Below are 16,851 nucleotides of genomic sequence, written 5' to 3' on the forward strand. Positions count from 1 at the left end.
GCGGCCCAGGGTTTCACCAGTTCGGATCCTGGGCATGAACATGGCACTGCTCATCAAGCCATGCTGAGGTGGCATCCCACATGCCGCAGCTAGAAGGACCCACACTAAAAATACACAACTATGTACCAGGGAGCTTTGGGGAGAAAAAGGAAAAATAAAATCTTTAAAGAAGAAAAAACAGAAAAGAAAACTCTTCTAGCCTGAGTTAATGGTGGGTTCCCTCAGCTTCTTTGGGACTTCGCTCAAACAGTGCAACTGGTGCCGAGGATCCTCCCTGGATCAGTTAGCCTGTTTCTTTCATACCACTCACTCCATTCTCAAAATATCTTCCTTAAATTTTTAAAATCTTCTCCCTTTAGTCCCCCAAATGGAATGTCAGCTCAAAAGCAACAGGTACCTCACCTTTTTATTCAGTTTTATCCCCAGAGCAGGGACTAATACCAACATAGAGTAGACACTCAATTAGCATTTCTTGAATAAGTAATTGAATTGAATTTATTTTTTTTATTTTTTTTTAAAGATTTTTTTTTTCCCTTTTTCTCCCCAAAGCACCCCCGTACATGGTTGTATATTCTTCGTTGTGGGTCCTTCTAGTTGTGGTATGTGGGACGCCGCCTCAGCGTGGTTTGACGAGCAGTGCCATGTCCGCACCCAGGATTCGAACCAACGAAACACTGGGCCGCCTGCAGCGGAGCGCGCGAACTTAACCACTCGGCCACGGGGCCAGCCCCATAATTGAATTGAATTTAAAAGAAAATTGGGGGCCTGACCCGTGGCCCAGTGGTTAAATTCGCGAGCTCTGCTTCGGCAGCCGGGGGTTTCTCCAGTTCAGATCCTGGGTACAGACATGGCACCGCGCTCATCAAACCATGCTGTGGTCGGCATCCCACATGCCATAACTAGAAGGACCCACAACTGAAAATACACAACTATGTACCAGGGGGCTTTAGGGAGGAAAAGGAAAAATAAAATCTTAAAATAAACCCAAAACCAAAAAAAATAACTATCCATACACGTCAAATTATACCAAAATATTTGTTTGAGTATAGTATGTGCCAAAATATATAAATAAATATTTTGGTATAATAAATTAAAATATAAATTTTTTTTCTGCTTTTTCTCCTCAAATCCCCCCAGTGCATAGTTATATCTTTTAGTTGTGGCATGTGGGATACCGCCTCAGCTTGGCCTGACGAGCGGTGCCATGTCTGCGCCCAGGATACCAACCAGGGAAACCCTGGGCCGCCAAAGTGGAGCGTGCAAATTTAACCACTTGGCCACGGGACTGGCCCTAAAATATGAATATTTATTTTGAGATAATATATACCAAAATATAAATGAAAATATTTTGACATGGTCTACATATTCACAATATGTCAGAGGGAATGCATTGATTTCTGTAGTGCTGTGACAGCAGCAAAACTGGTGCTTCTAAAGAGGAGAGAATTGATTTTTTCAGGATTTATTGCTCTTAAGTACCTTGCACATATTACATCATCTCAATCTCTCAAAATTCTGAGAAACATCCCTATTTACAAATGAAAAAATAAATTTAAGTCTCAGAGTGGTTATATAACTCTCAAAATTACAGTGCAGAAAATGAGGTTGCGACCCAGGTCCACACTATTCTAGGCTCATTCTTTGTGACTGGATACTAAATTCTGAAGGATATTTACATTTATATTTAATAAGAACCTTTAAACTATAATAGAAAATTGTCAAGATTATTTTCACCAATGATGTAGAAATGGGCCATGTTTAACCCCCAATAAATGATGAGCACCGGGAGTTAAAGTATTTGTGTGTAAAATAACTTTACGGGCTTAAAGCAGGGAGTGGAAAACTAAGGCCCACGGGCCAAATTCAACCAGCTGTCTGCTTTTGTAAATAAAATTGTGTTAGAACACACGCCCATTCATTTCCATATTGTCTGTGTTCGCTTTCACGATGCAATAATGGAGTTGGGTGGTGGCAACACAGACTATATGGCTTGCAAACCCTAAGATATTTACCATTTGGCCTTTTACAAGAAAATTTTGCTCGTTCCCTTTTAGAGTGAAATGATTTAGGGATTAGTAAATATACCAGTAAATGAATTCAGCTTTGGAAAATCAGTGGGTAGCCCTGATAAATCTAACTGAAATGGTGAGCCTCATAACTTTATATATGAAAGGTCAATTTTTTTCTTCTTCTTCTATATTCATTCTGAAAGACTGGAGCTGTTGCCCAGCCCTCTAGAGTTCATTTGAGTCCAGCTGCTACTATGTTTCTACTGTGAAGCAATCTTAGGCTGAAAGTCAGACAATTGCTCTCCCAAGGGAGCGCGTCTGATGGTGATCACCACTAGGGATGAGCAGGTACTTTTTTTTTTTAATTTTTTTTTTGAGGAAGATTAGCCCTGAGCTAACATCTGCTGCCAATCCTCCTTTTTTTGCTGAGGAAGACTGGCCCTGAGCTAACATCCATGCCCATCTTCCTCTACTTTCTATGTGGGACGCCTACCACAGCATGGCTTGACAAGCAGTGCCAGGTCCACACCTGGAATCCAAACCGGCTAACCCAAAGCCGCCGAAGCGGAACGTGCAAACTTAACCACTGCGCCACCAGGCCGGCCCGAGCAGGTACTTTTTTGATAGGCAAGGTGGTCAGCAAGACTTCATTCCTCTTTTAGCTGAGAAGATTTGTTATGGCCCTGAAATTTGGAGACAGAGGAAAGATTTCTGGTAAAAAATAAAAACAGAAAAAGAAGAAGAAAGAAAGAAGGAAGGAAGGAAGGAAGGAAGAAAGATCTTCCTAATGTGGCACATTCAAGAGCTATTTTAAGAAAACAAACTCTGGAACAAAATTCAGTAAAACAGGATAGTGGATTTTTTCTCCCCGAAGCCCCAGTGCATAGTTGTGCATCCTATTGTAAGTCCTTCTAGTTCTTCTGCGTGGGACGCCGCCAGAGCACGGCGTGATGCATGGTGTGTACATCTGTGCCCAGGATCCGAACTGGTGAACCCCAGGCCGCCAAAGCAGAGCATGCAAGCTTAATCACTATGCCCCTGGGCCAGCCCCCAAAATAGCGAATTTGAGAGGTGAATAGAAAATGAGAATACTTGTTATCTAAGAAAGTCACGCTAATTAAATATATTAGCATTTTATAATGCATCCTCTGCATGTCTTACCTTCTTTTCATTATTTTCTCTTTTTACCTCTCTGTATTTGATTTTGAATAGTTTCCTCTGTCCTTTCAGTTCACAAATCCTTTCTTCAGCTGTCTCTATTCTGTTATTAAGCCCAGACATTGGGTTCTAATTTCAGTTATTGCATTTTTTTTTTTTTTTTAGGAAGATTAGCCCTGAGCTAACTGCTGCCAATCCTCCTCTTTTTTCTGAGGAAGACCGGCCCTGAGCTAACATCCGTGCCCATCTTCCTCTACTTTATGTGTGGGGCGCCTGCCACAGGATGGCGTGCCCAGTGGTGCCATGTCTGCACCTGGGATCTGAACTGGCGAACCCTGGGCTCCCGAGAAGCGGAAAGTGTGCATTTAACCGCTGCGCCACAGGGCCAGCCCCTCAGTTATTGTATTTTTGAAATCCAGAATTTCTTTTTGTTTCTCCTCCAAATATGCTATGTCAAATTTTATAATATTAAATTCTATGCTCAAGTTTGTCTTTTATCTCCTCAAACATAAGAAGCATAGTTGTTTCATAGTCTGTTTCTAATGATACCCATGCGCATAATTATCTTTTATTTTGTGCTGGACATTATATTTGAAAAATTATTTATAAAAACGATTGCAGGACTAAGGAATTGTTTTCTTCCGGAAAATAATATTTTCATTTGCTTCTGCCACATGCCTTGGCACAAGATGTCTTATATTATATTAATGCAGTTTCAGAGTTTGAAATGTCGTACCATTCAGATGATTCAAAACCAGATTGCAGTTTATATGAGGTCTGATTTACCACCTATTCAAACGAACTCATTTCTGGGTCCTGGACTCCAACTTTGTCTCCCAACCCCCACCCTAAAATGCTGTCAAAAGTGCTATTCATTCTGTCTCTCCCACTACCTTGTAAACATAAATGTTTTCTTTCACTTTCTTATACCACACCCAGTACAGAGTTTTAAGCGCTCAATAGACTGCATGAACATGTAGTGAATAAATGAACAAAAGAATGAATATCATAAAAAAGCAGGTAAGCACACACAAGCCACCAATGTCTCATATAGGTTCCCGTGCATTCAAAATCATCGAAAAGCTAAGTCAAAAATATCTGTTGTTGTTGGTATAACATTACTTGACTTTCTCAAATTCAGTTCTAGATGTCTACCTTTCTTGTAACACAATATAATACACTAGTTAAGAGTACTGGCCATAGAGTGAGTTAGATCTCTGTCATTTATGAGTTCTGTGACCTTTGACAACTTTCTTATCTTCCTAAGTTTCAGTTTCCTCATTTGTAAATTGGGAACACCAACAGTAGCTTCTTCACAGAAACGTTGTAAGATCTAAGTAAAATAACTTACCTAAGCTCATGGCACAATACTTGGCACAGAGTAGACACCCAATAAATAATTGCAACTATGACTATTATTATTATAAACATCTTACTTTTAAAATGACTTGTAATGTATGGTGACCGATAAAAATTAGATTACTGGTGGTGAGCACGATTCAGTCTATACAGAAACTGATAAACAATAACGTATAGTGAAATTACACATTGTTATGAACCATTATGACCTCAATAAAATAACTGAAAAATTAAAAAAATATAATAAATAAAATAAAAATGACTTCTAACCATTAACATTTGGACAGTGCCATACAAAATTTTAAAACAAATTTAAACTCTAGCATCCCGGAGAAAAAAATGCTGTTCCACCCCTCCACTGCCCCTTCTGGATCAGCAAAATTTCCCTGCAGCAAAGGTCGCCATAAATTCCAAACACATCTCTCTGGATTTTCATTTCATCAGCATCTTGGACTGGTAATTTTTCACAATTTCGTGAGCTCTTTGAGACCAAGTTTTTCTTATTTTATTCAGTTTATGTATGAATGTAAGTATTTAGTCCATCATTATTGAAAATAGAAGTCTCACTACATTAAGCTCTGATACCAGCATTGATATCAATCATTTATATAAAATGCATTTATAGAAAAATACTTAGAAACAATTTATCTCTCAGAGAAGGGATATTATGAGGACATGAGAAAAAAAATTAATTAAATTGCAAGGACCCAGAATTAAGAATTGAGAAGTATAAAAATATAAAGCATCACTTAAATTTCCCAAATAATTGATTTTACAAAAATCGATTATACAATGGGGCCAGCCGGGTGGCGTAGTGGTTAAGTTCATGAACTTTGCTTCAGTGGCCTGGGTTTCACAGGTTCAGATTCTGGGCACAGACCTACAGACGACCCATCTAGTCTTGCTGTGGCAGCATCCCATATATAAAACAGAGGAAGATTGGCACAGATATTAGCTCAGGGACAATCTTCCTCACATACACACAAAAAATTTAAAAATTGGTTATACAATGTTGGGGCTTCTGAAAGGATCCTAATTATCATCTTCCCTGCCAAACCTATGAATGGAGAAATTAAAGAGGATAAGACAGAAAGAACAAAAAAGAAATCACCTGATAAAGGCCAAATTGAAGGATGTAAATTAGAGTGACTTCAGAAGCAGACTGTCTTACCCACTGAGATTGGCTCACACTAAGGACAAGGATGATCCATGGAAAAGCAAATGAGGTCTCTCATTCTTTGTGAGCAGGCTTCTCCTCAAGAAGAAGGCAGGCTGAGCCGTGCTATGAATGCTCAGTTAGGATTCCCAAATGCACCAAGCATACCCAGTTATTTTTACTTAATTTCCCAGTCAAATGAAACACTTCTCCTCTCTTGGCCATGAATAAAAGGCAGAGAGAAACAGAAACGTTAACCTAAGTCCCTTCACAGGAAGAGTATATTAAGAGTGCGGGGGCGGGGAGGGAGGGGGGCGGCCCGGCGCCGAGTGGTTAAGTTTGTGCGCTCTGCTTCTGCCCCCAGGGTTTTGCCGGTTCGGATCCTGCGCAGGGACACGGCACTGGTCATCAAGCCACGCTGAGGCAGCATCCTACATGCCACAACTAGAAGGACCCACAACTAAAAATACACAAATATGTACCGGGGTGCTTTGGGAGAAAAAGGAAAAATAAAATCTTTAAAAGAGTGAGGGGAAAAGTTCCCCATTAACATGCAGAACCTTGAAGAATCTGGTCATTTGGCAAAGAAATAGGGAAAGTGAGTCTGACATGAGAATTCATTATGATCATGGATAGAAGTCACTCCTGTCCTGATCGGCCGGAGCAGGAAGACCTGCGCTCCTGGGCAGCGCCCCCATGTGGTTGTTTCTGGGTCCTCCTTTTCCTCTCTTCTCCCTCAGGCCATAAAGAGCTCAATTCAGCCTGAATCTCTAAAGGCTACGACTCCTTTCTTTTCTTCCCTCAGGATTTCATTATCCAGAACCTGTACGGCAATTTTGCTTATTTTATAGGGCTGTGAGGCCCAGAGGGGAGACGCATTGGCAATGGGTTAATCAGACACCATACAATGAAAGTGTCATGTGAGTACAGGGTTAGATAAAGGAGTCCTCAGTCCTGGGTCAGGCAGGGTGTCCAGCCCTCAGCTATTAAATGAACCAAAAAACCCCACAACACTTTTTATCTTAATTTGACACCAAAGTCTGTGTTTTTATCTACATTTATGTCTCTAAATAAAGTGAAACAAAACAAAATATGTCAATTAAGACTATAATCAATTAATAAAATTTAATACTTTTCATAAAGCAAACATGCTAAATTCTAAGAATCTTGTAATAACTCTTATTTATGTAATTCTTTCAAAACTTTAAAGTACTTTAGTATACATTACCACCTTTGACTTGCATATTAACTATGTGAAAAATTTAGGGAAATTACTCTGGTCCCCATTTTTAAGGTAGGAAAACTGAGAATCAAGGAAATTAAATTACTTAAGTTACTTGCCCAAAATAACAGGGGATAAGTAGTAGATCTAGAGATTCTTTTTTTTCCCCAAGGAAGATTTGCCCTGAGCTAACATCTGCTGCCAAACTTCCTTCATTTTTGTACGTGGGCCACTGCCATAGCGTGGCCACTGATGAATAGTGTAGGTCCATGCCCGGGAACCAAACCTGGGCCACCGAAGTGGAGCATGCCAAACTGAATCACTAGGCTACTGGGACTGGCCCAGATCTAGAGATTTTAACTACCTTTTCAGACTCCAAAAGGAGTGCACTAAAAAAAAGAAGTGGGGCCTGCCCAATGGCATTGTGGTTAAGTCCTCATGCTCTGCTTTGGCAGCCCAGGGTTCACCAGTTAGGATCCCAAGCATGGACCTATGTACTGCTTATCAAGCAAGGCTGTGGCAGGTGTCCCACACGTAAAAAATAGAGGAAGATGGCCACAGACGTTAGCTCAGGGCCAATCTTTCTCAGCAAAAAGAGGAGGATTGTTGGCTGATGTTAGCTCAGGGCTAATCTTCCTCAGGAAAAAAATGTAACAAACTGTATTAATAGTTGAGACCAGGGAGAAATCTTTTGTTTATTTAAGAAAACCCTTTGGTATTGGAAGTTCAATGGGAATAGGACACAAGGATGGACAAATAGAAGGAAGCTGCTGGATATCTGTTGGGAGAATGTTTAATGTGTCCTGAATTGCATAAGATGACAAGAGTCCTGGCTGATGTTAGCATAGTTTTCATGGGAAACGCCAGACGTGCAGGTGGAGGAGAAACTGCCCAGACAGGAAGGTTTCTGTAATATGGCAGCAGAAGAGGGGAAGGAATCATTTGGGTACCTCTGACCTTGACTCCCACGCTCTTCAACTCTACCGCCTCACAGTCTCCAACCCTTTTCAAAACACGCTCATCTTTTTTCTCTCTTGCAGGTTTTGGCACTCAGGTGAACGCAATAATCCTGATGAGTGTTGTGTTATGCTAAATTCTGCATCAGAAAAGTGGGGCCGGAATAATGCTCCCTGTAATGAACATCACAGGTCAACTTGCAAGATGGTGACCTACTTATGAACGGAACATCCTCCACGGAAATGTGTTTGGATTGGCATCTACCATTATAGACATAGCTAATTCGCTGTTTTAATTATGTGTAAGTCTTGTATAAGAGATGCCCATAGAATTTTTCATTTGACTGTCACCTATTCCACTTATGATAGAATCAGTTCACATATTCATTCATAAAGTGAACACTTATTGAGCATTTTCCATGTGCCAGGAATGTACTGGAGAGCACTTTTTTTTTTTAAATTGAGGTTATCATAGTTTACAACATTGTGAAATTTCAGTTGTACATTATTATTTGTCAGTCATCTTATGGGTGTGCCCCTTCACCCTTTGTGCCCACTCCCCACCCCCCTTCCCCCTGGTAACCACTAATCTGTTCTCTTTGTTCATGTGTTTGTTTATCTTCCACATATGAGTGGAATCATATGGAGTTTTTCTTTCTCTATCTGGCTTATTTCGCTTAACATAATACCCTCAAGGTCCATCCATGATGTGAACGGGATGATGTTGTCATTTTCTATGGCTGAGTAGTATTCCATTGTGTATATATATATATATACCATATCTTCTTTATCCAGTCATCAGTTGATGGACACTTAGGTTGCTTCCACATCTTTGTTATTTTGAGTAGTGCTGCAATGAACACAGGGGTGCAGGGGTCTTTGAATTGTTGATTTCAAGTTCTTTGGATAGATACTCAGTAGTGGGATGGCCAGGTCATATGGTATTTCTATTTTTAATTTTTTGAGAAATCTCTTTTCCATAGTGGCTGCACCAGTTTGCATTCCCACCAGCAGTGTATGAGGGTTCCTTTTTCTTCACAACCTCTCCAACATTTGTTATTTTTTGTCTTGGTTACTGTAGCCATTCTAACAGATGTAAAGTGACATCTTAGTGTAGTTTTGATTTGCATTTCCCTGATAATCAGTGATATTGAGCATCTTTTCGTGTGTCTATTGGCCATTTGTATATCTTCTTTGGAGAAATGTCTGTTCATATCCCCTGCCCATTTTTTGATCGGGTTGTTTGATTCTTTGTTGTTGAGTTGTATGAGTTCTTTATATATTATGGAGATTAACCCTTTGTCAGATACATGATTTGCAAATATTTTTTCCAAGTTGGTGGGTTGTCTTTTCATTTCAATCCTGTTTTCCTTTACCTTGAAGAAGCTCTTTAGTTTGATGAAGTCCCACTTGTTTATTCTTTCTATTGTTTCCCTTGTCCAAGAAGACATGGTGTCCAAAAAGATCCTTTTAAGACTGATGTCAAAGAGTGTACTGCCTATATTTTCTTCTAGAAGTCTTATCGTTTCAGGTCTTACCTTGAAGTGTTTGATCCATTTTGAGCTTATTTTTGTGTATGGCACAAGAGAATGGTCTACTTTCATTCTTTTACATGTGGCTGTCCAGTTTTCCCAACACCACTTATTGAAGAGACTTTTTTTTCTCTGTTGTATGTTCTCAGCTCCCTAGTCAAAGATGAGCTGTCTGTAGATGTGTGGTTTTATTTCTGGGCTTTCAATTCTGTTCCATTGATCTGTGTGCCTGTTTTTGCACCAGTACCATGCTGTTTTGATTGCAATAGCTTTGTAGTATATTTTGAAGTCAGGGATTGTGATGCCTCCAGTTTTGTTCTTTTTCCTCAGGGTTGCTTTAACAATTTGGGGTCTTTTGTTGCCCCATATGAATTCTAGGATTCTTTGTTCTGTTTCTGTGAAGAATGTCATTGAGACTCTGATTGGGATTCCATTGAATCTGTAGATTGCTTTAGGTAGAATGGACATTTTAACTATGTTTATTCTTCTAATCTATGTGCATGGGATGTCTTTCCATCTCTTTATGTTGTCATCAGTTTCTTTCAGGAAAGTCTTATAGTTTTCATTGTATAGGTCTTTCACTTCCTTGATTAAATTTATTCCTAGATATTTTATTCTTTTTGTTGCGATTGTGAATGGGATTGTGTTCTTGAGTTCTCTTTCTGTTAGTTCATTATTAGAGTACAGAAATGCAACTGATTTATGTAAGTTGATTTTGTACCCTGCAATTTTGCTATAATTTTTTGTTATTTCTAGTAGCTTTCCAATGGAATTTTTAGAGTTTTCTCTATATAAAATCATGTCATCTGCAAAGAGCAAGAGTTTCACTTCTTTGCCTATTTGGATTCCTTTTATTTCTTTTATTGCCTAATTGCTCTGGCCAAAACCTCCAGTACTATGTTGAATAAGAGCGGTGAGAGTGGGAACCCTTGTCTTATTCCTGTTCTCAGAGGGATGGCGTTCAGTTTTTCCCTGTTGATTATGATGTTGGCTATGGGTTTGTCATATATGGCCTTTATTATGTTGAGGTACTTTCCTTCTATACCCATTTTGTTGAGTGTTTTTATCATAAATGGACGTTGGATCTTGTCAAATGCTTTCTCTGCATCTATTGAGATGATCATGTGGTTTTTGTTCCTCATTTTGTTACTGTGGTGGATCACATTGATTGACTTGTGGGTGTTGAACCATCCTTGTGTCCCAGGTATAAATCTCACTTGATCATGGTGTATGATCTTTTTAATGTATTGCTGTATTCAGTTTGCCAATATTTTTTTGAGGATGTTTGCATCTATGTTCATCGGTGATATTGGCCTGTAATTTTCCTTCTTTTTGTTATCCTTGTCTGGCTTTGGTATCAGGGTGATGTTGGCCTTGTAGAATGTGTTAGGAAGTGTGGAGAGCCCTTTTGCAGACAAATAGAGAGGGCAGAAGCTTCCTCTCTTAATTTTTGTCTCTTAAATTTTGCTAAGGAGTTAGGTAGCTGTTATGGACTGAAGTGTGTCCCCCCAAATTCATATGTTGAAGTCCTAACCCCCAGGATCCCAGAATGTGACTGTATTTGGAGATTAGGCCTTTAAAGTGGTGACTAAATTAAAACGAGTTCTTTAGAATGTGGACCTAATCTAATTTGACTAGTATCCTTATAAGAAGAGGGAATTTGGATACACAAAGAGGGCATGTGCACAGAAGGGCAACCACGTGAAGGGGCAACAGGCAGGTGGCCATTCACAAGCCAAGGAGAGAGGCCTCAGAAGAAACCAACCTGCTGACAACTTGATCTTGGGCTTCCAGCCTCCAGAATTGGGAGAAAATAAATAGTTGTTGTTTAAGCTATCAGTCTGTGGTATTTTGTCATGGCAGCCCCAGCAAACTAATACAGCACTCATATCAGCATTTAATGCTGTTCCTCCCTGTGTTTGATCAGAAGTATTTTCCATTTTTCTGGGATTCACTACTTGTAACTGAACGCATACTATGTAGCAGCAAGAACACAATACACGTCCACAGAAGGTAATTAATGTTCCAGCTTTGGCCCAGTAAATTACTTGGGCTTCTTAACAGTCTTTGTTCAGTCTTGGGCTAACATCTCAATTACAGGTGCAGAGAAAGAGGAATTAGAGATTGTTATTTTCCTGGTGGGTTGGCATAAAAAATTATATTCCTTGACCTCAGATATCTCATAATTTCATGAAACATATAGTTTCTGTGTATGGACTGTCACCAAAATGGCCTCTGATTTGTTCTTATTCCTCTTTTACCAAAGTTCCTACAGATCCCCTTATTTCTATTACAATAAAAAACGTATTATATTTATATTACAGCATATAATTCATTGCTCTAGTATGGTAATCACAACTGATTATGATAAATCTTTATTCATGCAGATCTTCCCAATGTGACCTCCTGAGATGATGCCCAGATCATCTTGGTGCTCCTGAGTCATTTCATTTCTTCAGCCACTCATTTCGTGACTATACTTGAGGATGGGTTAGTTTTACAGGTGTGATCTTAACCATCGTCTGTAGAATTTACCAGTTTAATTCTCAGAGAGCAATTTACATAATACTTCTCATTTGGCCTTCTATATGAATAGTTTTAAGACTTACTTGCACATTATAATCACAATCTTGGGGAGCTTTTAAAAATTACCCCTTCCCAGGCATCTGTAAGTTTTCAAATTTCTCAGGATTAAGAACCTCTGATCTATATTTATTCCTATGCAATATCATTTTATGCATAAACTCTGAACTGTGGGGTGGGAAACTCCAGAACAGATGTGAGATAACTGCATTAGTTTTCTGTTGCTGCTGTAACAAATTACCACAGATTTAGTGGCTTAAAGTAACGTGAACTTATTTTCTTGCACTTCCAGAGGTCAGGAGTCCAAAATCAGTCTTAGTACACTAAAGTCAAGGAGTCAGCAGGGCTGGTTCCTTCTGCAGTCTCCAAGGGGAGAATTCATTTTGTTGGTTTTTCCATTTCTAGTGGCCGCCTGTATTCCTTGGCTTGTGACCCTGTCCTCCACCTTCAAAGTGTGTCACTCCAATCTCCGCTTCTGTCATCACATTGCCTTCTCTAAGTCTGGCTACTCTTGTGTCCTCATAAGGGCCATTGTGATTACATCAGGCCTCCCTGGGCAATCCAGGACAATCGCCTCATCTCAAGATCCTTAATTAATCACATCTGCAAAGACTCGTATGCCATATAAGGTAACATTCACAGGTTCTAGAGACTAGGATGTGGGCATATTTACGAGGCCTTATTCAGTCTATCACAATAACTTGACAGAAAATATAAAGAGTAGAGGGGCCAGCCTGGTGGCGCAGTGGTTAAGTGTGCACATTCCACTTCAGTGGCCCGGGGTTCACCGGTTCAGATCCCGGGTGCGGGCATGGCACTGCTTGGCACGCCATGCTGTTGTAGGCATCCCACTTATAAAGTAGAGGAAGATGGACACGGACGTTAGCTCAGGACCAGTCTTCCTCAGCAAAAAGAGGAGGATTGGCAACAGTTAGCTCAGGGCTAATCTTCCTCAAAAAAAAAAAAAAAAGGAAAATATAAAGAGTAGAAAGTTTCATCAGACTTGCACTGAACTCCATTTCATTTATTTCAAGATGTCTAACAGAATGCAATGCTGAATCATGTATACCAAGGTCACATCACATACATAAACCTTGTTTAAGGAGTCTCAACTACTGAGATATAAATGTGTAATGGCCTTTTTTGTTCCAATAGCTGCTATCACTGGGCTCTATGAAACTCTCTTTCTTACAGGGTAACGGGGGCTTCATTAATGAAATGTTAGTCCAATTCCACGATATTTGAGTCTCCTTCAGTTATAAAAACACTTTGATCTCAGTTATTAAAAGTTAAAAATATAATAGTTTATATATAACTAAAGGAAAATAAGGGGGTGGGGGAATTGGATGAAAGTAGTCAAAAGGTAGAAACTTACAGTTATAAGATAAATAAGCACTGGGGATGTAATGTACAACATGATGACTACAGTTAACACTGCTGTATGGTATATTTGAAAGTTGCTAAGAGAGTAGATCCTAAAAGTTCTCATCACAAGGAAAAAAATATTTTTTAACTTTTTTTGGTATGTATGAGATGATGGATGTTAACTAAACTAATTGTGGTAATCATTTTGCAATATATGTGAGTCAAGTCATTATGCCGTACGCCTTGAACTTATACAGCGCTGTCTGCAAATTATATCTCAATGAAGCTGAAAGAAAAAAATAACTAGAGGAAAATAATGTGTTTTAATTGAGGTAACGTTGGTTTATAACATTATATAAATTTCCAGTGTATGTCATATTTCGACTTCTATATAGAAGTCGTGTTCACTACCAATAGTCTAGTTGCTATCTGACACTGTACACATGTGCCCTAAAGGAAAATAATTCATAATAAAATATATATTCAGCACATAAATTGTTCATTTTAAACTTTGAATTAGATTCAAAGCTCTTCCATTCTGGTGAAAGTCAAGGGCGGTTTGGATTCCCAGGTTCCTCTCTGTGGCAATGATCTAAAACTCGGCCGTTTCACAGGGTTGAATTTACTGGACTTTAGGGAGCTCAGTGGGAGCCTCCTCCCTGCCCAGTCCTTTCTGCCGTGTCACAGGGATTGAGCTGAGCTCAGATTTTACTTACTCACCCTCGCAACCATTTTCTCTTGACGACTTCTCGCCCAGTTCCTTTTGGGGGGACAGCCATGGGTAGGTACCGGCAAGATGGCTTGGGGTCCAGGCACTTTCTAAACTTTACTTGCTTGGCCAAATGTTGGGAACGCAAGGTGGCTCCAGACACTCTGCCTACCATTATCCTGCAACCCCATCTCACTCCTTTCTCACTAATCAGTAGCATCAGGCAGGGGCCATCAGGCTCTCCACTGGTTCAGTGGTCCAGCAGTTAGACTAGAGATGACTTCAGCTCCCAGTTTGAGGGCACAGAAGACACTTTGGTCACACCTGATGCTACTATAGGGAGGAGGGAGTCACATTAAATGCCCTCCACCTTCCCCACAATAAGGTACAGTCAATAGGACTCTGCAAAATCTGCATTCCCCAAGTGTATTCTCCTATTCTATCTCTAGCCTCCTTTTGACAGATGATGATGTTCTCGTGTCCCTTCTCATGAGATGCTGGCCCTCAGCAAACTCTGCAGGGAGGAAACATCTGGAGTTTCTTTGGAACTAAAATGTGGCTATGGGTCCTGATGACCAGGAAACAGGAAAGATCTCATTTACCAATTCACACAAGAAAGTTACACACAACATTTCTTCCAAAGCTATTTATTACTAGATTCTCACCATTTTAAAAAATGGATCTTTTTTTTTCATGCTGTATTAGTTTTAAATAAGTACAAAGACTCTTCTAAGCATGTCACCAGACATCATTTCAGCCACTGCTCTGTTTGGTTGCCAGTCTCACATCTCTCTCTTCAGCAATGGTGAGGCGGATGCCCTTTCCACGGGGAAGGGAAATCCACGGTTTGTTGCCTTTGCCAATGACGAAAATGTTGGAGAGCCGGGTGGCGAAGCTGTTGCCGTTGGCATCTTTCACATGAACCACCTCGAAAGAGCCAGGGTATCTCTCTCTGTTGGTGATCACACCAATTCTTCCCAGGTTAGCACCTCCGGTCACCATACACAGGTTCCCAGCATCGAACTTGATGAAATCAGTAATCTTGCCAGTCTCCAAGTCGATCTGAATGGTGTCGTTCACCTTGATGAGAGGATCAGGGTAGCGGATGGTGCGAGCATCATGGGTCACCAGATGAGGGATTCCTTTTGGGCCCACAAAAGTCTTTCTCACTTTGCACAACTTGTACTTGGCCTCTTCAGGTGTAATACGATGAACAGCGAAGCGACCCTTGGTGTCATAGATCAGACGGAAATTCTCTCCGGTCTTGTCAATGCTGATGACGTCCATAAAACCAGCAGGGTAGGTTACATCAGTGCGCACCTTGCCATCAATCTTGATGAACCGCTGCATGCAGATCTTCTTTACTTCATCTCCCGTCAGGGCATACTTAAGTCTGTTTCTCAGGAAAATGATGACTGGGAGACATTCTCTCAGCTTGTGGGGACCGGTAGAGGACCGAGGAGCAAACACTCCGGTCAGTTTATCCAGCATCCAATGCTTCGGAGCCGCTAAACGTTTCAGATGCTTCTTGGGACCACGAGCCATGGCTGCGATGCAACGAAGACGGCCGTCTTCTTCCGGTGCGCCGGGAAAAGAGGGTCGCAGGCTGCGTGATCCGGAGCCTCGGGCGTTCCGCCCTGCTCCCGGAAAGGTGGATCTTAGGATAACTTACACGAATCAACACAGTGTGGTGCGAGCGTAAGCACAGACGTAGAGATCAATTGTGTGGTGTGCAAATTATATTTCAATAAAGCTGTTACCAAAGAAATATTTACAAGATGGCAAGAAGTATAGAGAAAGTATAGAACATTTGGATGGATCAAAAAACACTCCGAAGTTGAATTTTAGGGGAACCAGTAGTGGCAGCCCGTCTCCAAGATGATGCTAGGGATCCCTGAACCCCTGGCATTCATGCCTTTGTGTGATCCCCTCCCACACTGAACAGGGTTGACCTGTGTGATCAATACTGCAATATTAAGTAAATGACAGTATGTGACTTCTGAGGCTAGGTTATAAAAAGATATTGTGGATTCTACTCTGTTTAGTCTGGGGAAAGCCAACAAACATGGTGTAAGGATATTCAAGCAACCTGAGGGGAAGCCACGTGGGAAGGAACTGAGGCCTCTTGTCAATAGCCAGCAAGAAACTGACAGGCATGTGAGTGAGCCACCTTGGAAGCAGATTCTCCAGCCCCAACCGAGTGTTCAGATGGCTGCAGCCCTGGCTGACTTGACTGCTACCTCCTAAGCCCCTAAACCAGAACCACCAAGCTAAACTGCTCCTAAATCCTCAGCCACAGACAGTGTGAGTTTAAAAATGTTATTAGTATTTTAAGCTGTTAAAATTTGGGACAATCTTTTATGCAATAATGGATAATACACGGGTCATTCACAAATTTACCAAGAGCCAGGTTAGGAAAAGAACCTGAAACAGAAAGCTGAACGCATGTCCTAATCTATGGCTCATTTGGGGAAAATGGAATAATAAATTACTCATGCAGGACATTGTACTGATGCCTTACATGAGTGGTTCCTAACCCTATCAAAACCAATGTCTCCTTTGATTACAAATTTTTTGTAAAGTTTGTTTTCTGTTCTGACATGAAAATCATAGGTAATAAATCCTACTCACATAATTGAAAAGTAGGAAAGTAATACCTTATTTAACATAACTAAAGTAAAGTAACATAATGAAATATATGTTTCAACATGTAAGTGGACATGACTACACTACAACACATAAGATTATCAGGCGCTGGTACTTAAGAAAATCACCATGAATGCGACCATAAAGATGCAGATT

General features: G+C 40.4%; 1 protein-coding gene, 1 long non-coding RNA gene and 1 pseudogene across 5 annotated transcripts in view; 1 reads left to right on the forward strand and 2 right to left on the reverse strand.

Moving 5' to 3' along the window:
• The window catches only part of LOC139041579 (uncharacterized), a 37,145-nt gene extending 31,129 nt beyond the window's left edge, over positions 1-6,016 (reverse strand). Inside the window, exon 1 of one of the 4 annotated variants that reach the window (XR_011496997.1) lies at positions 5,638-6,016. This is a non-coding gene — a long non-coding RNA (uncharacterized lncRNA). The remainder of the gene's footprint in view (positions 1-5,637) is intronic. The other 3 variants (XR_011496995.1, XR_011496998.1, XR_011496996.1) reach the window with 3 other exon arrangements.
• LOC123279826 (C-type lectin domain family 4 member C-like) lies at positions 536-13,822 on the forward strand (annotated as a pseudogene).
• A 980-nt stretch (positions 13,823-14,802) lies between these two features.
• On the reverse strand, positions 14,803-15,594 carry LOC106837435 (small ribosomal subunit protein eS4, X isoform-like). Its single transcript, XM_014850973.3, has one exon. The coding sequence runs from the start codon at positions 15,592-15,594 to the stop codon at positions 14,803-14,805; it is 792 nt and encodes a 263-aa protein (XP_014706459.1).
• Between the last annotated feature and the right edge of the window lie 1,257 nt (positions 15,595-16,851).

Source organism: Equus asinus, chromosome 22, assembly GCF_041296235.1.
Source record: "Equus asinus isolate D_3611 breed Donkey chromosome 22, EquAss-T2T_v2, whole genome shotgun sequence".
In the NCBI taxonomy this organism is placed as follows: domain Eukaryota; kingdom Metazoa; phylum Chordata; class Mammalia; order Perissodactyla; family Equidae; genus Equus; species Equus asinus.

Bases quoted from the DNA above. Each gene is read 5' to 3' on its own strand.
- LOC106837435 (XM_014850973.3), bottom strand. From the start codon at position 15,594: ATGGCTCGTGGTCCCAAGAAGCATCTGAAACGTTTAGCGGCTCCGAAG.